We start from the raw sequence: 2,184 nt of genomic DNA on the forward strand, positions 1-2,184 counted from the left end.
TAATACAGATGGCTGAAATTGAGCTCTGTAAGCTGTTAAAGCAAGCTTTCAGAGGACTGAATCAAGATTTTAGGTTTAACAGTAATGAAGTTTTTTAATTTGCAGGGCTGTAACAATGAAAAATATCTAAATCTGCTGAAAATCATCACTTCTGGTTGTTTGAAAACAAAAACATCCCTGCAATATTTTACTAACATATTTGCAATGCATGCTTCCCATATTTGCACCAATTCTGCCGTGTTCGCAATTTTTTTTCTTTTTTCTTATAAACTGTTTATTTCTGTCTTTTCAGAAAGAGGCTAGCTAAGAAAATAGTCCTGATAACAGCGAAGCTGGCGTATTTATTCTGCTATAACCAACTCACTGTTAGAGAGGGAAGCGCCAATGCGGAATAAAAATAGTACTTTTTCAGATTTGTGACCGCCTGTGAACATTTTTTGAGGAGAAATATTTTCCGTGAATTTGCTTCATGACAAACTTTAAAATGTCCGACAACAGTGATTCAGGGAGTGAAGAGAACTATTATGACAAATCAAACGGCAAGGATTATGATGTCTGCCGTGATTTTTTACGCAATGTTTGTAAAAGGGGACGTAAATGTAAATATCGACATCCTAGCAATGGTGAACAACGTGAGTCAGCCAATCAAAAAATAGTCTTCTGCCACGACTATCAAAACACAGGATGTCATCGTGTTAATTGTAAATTCTTACACTGTACTCGTGAAGAAGAGGAGACTTATCACTCCACTCGTCAGCTTCCACCACGTCTGCATCAAATAGTTCTGACGGGAAATGGTGGTGAGGGATCTAAGTTTGATATTCCTATTTGTAAAGATTTCCAGAAAGGACAGTGCGTGCGAGGAATGAAATGTAAATACCGGCACGTAAAAAACGACTATCAACAGAACGGACTCGCTGAGCGCGGGGTAGAAAATAGATTTGATGATCGTTATGAAGAAGAAAGATATGAGGGATTCGATCGCTATGATACATATAGTGTTGCTAAGCGTCGTCGTGTGGAATTAGTGAGTTATCCAGGATTTGAAGACCGATATCGTCCAATGTCCTATCATATCGTTGAGGAGGAAAATCTAATGTTACGACGAAAAGTCGAAGAACTTAAAAAAACTATTGCAGATTTGACAGCCACAAATGAAGTTCTTTTGGAGCAAAATGCACGCTATCGTGTGTCAAAAGCTAATGCAGTGCAGACTTTAACTGGCGGTGATTTAGCGCATACTCAATTGACTCCAGCAGTGACACCTGGTGGGCCAGCGACTGGCAATTCATTCAATATGAATTCTACATTGACTCAACAAATTTCCATGAACAGCGATCTAGCAACCCAGCATGCTTTGCAGACAGCGCAGCGCATTGCTTCAGTGAATGCAGCGGGAATGAATGTCACGCCAACCATAAATGCATCCATGGTTCCCGTTTCCATGACGCAGACAATGGTGCCTGTTACTATGGGACAAAATAACATATCGATGCAAAACCTCCAATCGGGTTGCACTATTACACGTAGCATTCCGCAAAGTTTTGCAGCCCATCAGAGCAATCCACTCATATCCTATCCCATCATGTCTCATTCTATGAGGACGGCAGCAGTGGCACCTAGCAGTCTGGCACACTGACAGACTCTCAATTTTTAGCGCTATTTATAGTAAGTATTTCTTTATATCTTTCAGCATTGAACCTTTTTGCTGGCACTTAATATATGAGAGATAATTTAAGTGTTTCAGTCAATCTGATTGGCTAATCATTAAAAAGGAACTTAACTCAAGTGATATTAACCAATCAAATTAGCATATTTTTGTCAACCCGGACCTTGCTCTTGACACTGCAAATCACACCTGTTTGCGCGTTAGCCCTTTTCCCTGTAGGCACTCTTGGCATGTAGGCATTTATCCTCCTTTTAGCTTAATTGAAACTAAACATATTAAACCAGTAGGCAACTTAGTCCTTTTGGCATATAGGCATTTTGTTCCTGCTGGCATCTTAGCCAAGTTCGCACGCTTTTGGCCTTGTTGGCATTTCAATTTTGTTAGCACAGGATCCTAGTATTTTTCCATGTTGACATCTCAGTCGTGCATGCAGCCATGCTGGTAAAACATTAGTTTTAAATAATTCTGTTTAAAAAGTTGAAACGCGATTGTAATTTGTCTTTGAAAACAATAAA

At 39.4% G+C, this 2,184-nt stretch overlaps 1 protein-coding gene across 1 annotated transcript; it reads left to right on the forward strand.

The window, feature by feature from the left end:
• Positions 1-469: 469 nt before the first annotated feature.
• Positions 470-1,615, forward strand: LOTGIDRAFT_200237 (hypothetical protein; the record flags this gene model as incomplete). The annotated part of the gene is made up of 1 exon (XM_009049477.1): positions 470-1,615. A coding segment is annotated over one exon (1,146 nt), but the record flags the coding sequence as incomplete, so codon positions are not given.
• Positions 1,616-2,184: the final 569 nt, after the last annotated feature.

Source organism: Lottia gigantea (genome assembly GCF_000327385.1).
Source record: "Lottia gigantea unplaced genomic scaffold LOTGIsca_137, whole genome shotgun sequence".
In the NCBI taxonomy this organism is placed as follows: domain Eukaryota; kingdom Metazoa; phylum Mollusca; class Gastropoda; family Lottiidae; genus Lottia; species Lottia gigantea.